This window comes from Lottia gigantea, assembly GCF_000327385.1.
Source record: "Lottia gigantea unplaced genomic scaffold LOTGIsca_36, whole genome shotgun sequence".
In the NCBI taxonomy this organism is placed as follows: Eukaryota; Metazoa; Mollusca; class Gastropoda; family Lottiidae; genus Lottia; species Lottia gigantea.
Window position 1 is genome coordinate 568,467 of NW_008709220.1, and position 2,547 is coordinate 571,013.

Sequence of the window (2,547 nt, forward strand, 5' to 3'; positions counted from 1 at the left end):
GTTAATTGCATATTACAACAGACTTGATCTATATTCATCAAGTTTAGTTTGTTTCTGGAAGGAGTGTAATATATAATATCGACCTTGCAATAGGTATAATCAACAAATATTAGCTAAGTTTAGTTTTTTGTTCCTCTATTCCGTGCAATATAGGGCTAAACCCTACGGATTATGTGTAGAGCTAGGCCGCCCAACTGTAGAAACGTAGTGGTCTACATTGTAAGCTATATGTGTTTAGAGGATTTTTTCGATAGGGGACAAACGACAATTTATTGAGTCGTAATGAGGTTGTATTATGAGTTTGTGTATGAGGTTTATCTGTGAATGAGTCAATCGCCAATTTGACTCACTTCGAACAATATTGTAGACCAAATTATCAAGACTATTAACTCACATTATGATTTACAGAATGTGGATAATCGAGACTAGATTGGAAACCACCTTACTATAAAAAGATACATTAATTGGGGTACCTGATAGTTGTGTTATTCTTAATTTCACTATTAAGTATAATTAATAAAGGATATAGATGATAACGAAAATAGTTATATTGAATATATCAGTTGATTTGTAGCTTCTTCTTTAATATTTTCAGGTTTTCTTTGATTGTAAGAAGTAAGAATGGCTCGGTGTTATCATGATGAACAAGAGTTTAAATCTGATGTTGATATTGAGGTGGCGAGAGAAGGTGATATATTACAGGAAGGACACGATTTAAATAAGTTTAAATGTCACAAGAATCCTGGCCATTCAGGGTTTATCCCATTTAAAGATTTAACACTGGAAGATTTACCAGAAGAAATAAGAAATTTAGAAACGTTAGAGAGTATTAAAAAATGGGGTGGCTATGTTGTCAGATTAGTGGTAAAAAAAATAAAGAATCGAAGATGGGTAACGGAATGTGGGTCTGGGTTCTTGTTTAAGTATGGTAGTAGATTTTGTGTGAAAACTAACAACCATGTCGTCAAAACTGATGATGAAGTTAAAAATTGTAGCATCAAATTTTTCTATGATTCTCATGATGAGTCGAATGTAAAGACTGGTGAAGGAGTAAAACTTGAATACACATGCCCTTTTAGAGATCTCTCAATCTTTTCTTTCCATCCTGTACCTGATTTTTATCAACCGGACCTAAAAGATCCGTTGCTTTCTAATCCAACTGTTGTGATAATGTATAACAATAATCGCACTATACCTAGTCTTGCGAGACGTTTATGGACAACCCAAATTTTGTATTATACCTCTGTAAACTTGAACAATCCACAGATCGACTTGATGTTCATTTCCTTGGTTGACAATTCTTACAGTTATCTAAAAAGCTCTTATTTCAAATTTCAACCGATTCCTTCCAATATACAAAAGTTAACTCGTATTGAAATTCATATAGATGAGGATGATGGTAATAGTAGAGTGATACCAGGTGATGTTGTAAAATTTAGTGATGATTATGTTGTTAAAATCTCAGAATCTCTTTTCCAAGATGAAGTAAAGAAATGTAGATTAGTGTGGAATGGTGAAGTTATTGCTCAAGGTACGCGATTGTATTTTAAAAAAATCACATCAAGAGAGCTTCTGGGTGAAATGACCGAGAAAGAGATTGATGTAGAACTATTCATGCAACATTCTGCTCCAAATAGCTGGTTATTTGATTTTCATCCCCAACCGAGAGGTATAGAGCAGCTTCATGAAATTGTTAAAAACTCTACACCTGCTAGTAATATAGTGTGTTGTATTAGTCATCCTCATGGTGGGATCAAAATGGTCACGTTTGGACGATTGTTACGTCAAATACCAGAACGGTTTGATATTCATGGGCGACGGATAGCTGAACCAGGTACGGACTGTCAATGTAAGGAAATTAGCTGTGTAAAATATTCGTGTAAAACTTGTCCTGGCTCTAGTGGATGTCCGGTATTAATACCAAATAAGTCGTTCTACCTGATTACTAGTAGTATTCATTTTTTGGGTGAAAGAAAGAAAGATTGGTTACCAGATGGTGAACTGATAGAAAATATTAACACAGGTTGGTCTTGAATGTAACCACATGTTATTTATTAAGTCCAATTTCTATTGATAAAACATGCTGAATTACAATTGTAAACATCTTTCTGAATTTTAACAGACCAATTTTAATGTACAATGGTATTTTTCATTTATTTCACATTGATTATTTTGATATAAATCACAATGTGTTGAGCTTATTGGGTAGTTTATTAAATTTAATGATGTAAAATATAAAGGGTTGTGTTTCTTCTTTGAGCCTTTTCTGTTTCTCAATTTTTTTTACGCTTTAAATTTTGAACTGTGAGCAGAACTGAGAATGATCGATCTTTGGATTTTTTAGCTTTTTCAACTTTTTACTAGGTTACTAGGTTTCATGTATGTTGTGTGTCGTTGCGTTCATGGCACAAATAAAGAATTGTGGAGAATATGTGTCTGAGTTGGCCTTTTCAGTCGCATGTATTAAGAGAGTAATAACACTACAGTTACAATGCTTGTTTCAATCCGATTGCGGTATCCAACTTAAACCTCGTAACATCTTGTTGT

At 33.5% G+C, this 2,547-nt stretch overlaps 1 protein-coding gene across 1 annotated transcript; it reads left to right on the forward strand.

The window, feature by feature from the left end:
• Positions 1 to 621: 621 nt before the first annotated feature.
• On the forward strand, positions 622 to 2,034 carry LOTGIDRAFT_162816 (hypothetical protein; the record flags this gene model as incomplete). Its single annotated transcript, XM_009058842.1, has 1 exon — positions 622 to 2,034. The coding sequence occupies one exon, from the start codon at positions 622 to 624 to the stop codon at positions 2,032 to 2,034; it is 1,413 nt and encodes a 470-aa protein (XP_009057090.1).
• Between the last annotated feature and the right edge of the window lie 513 nt (positions 2,035 to 2,547).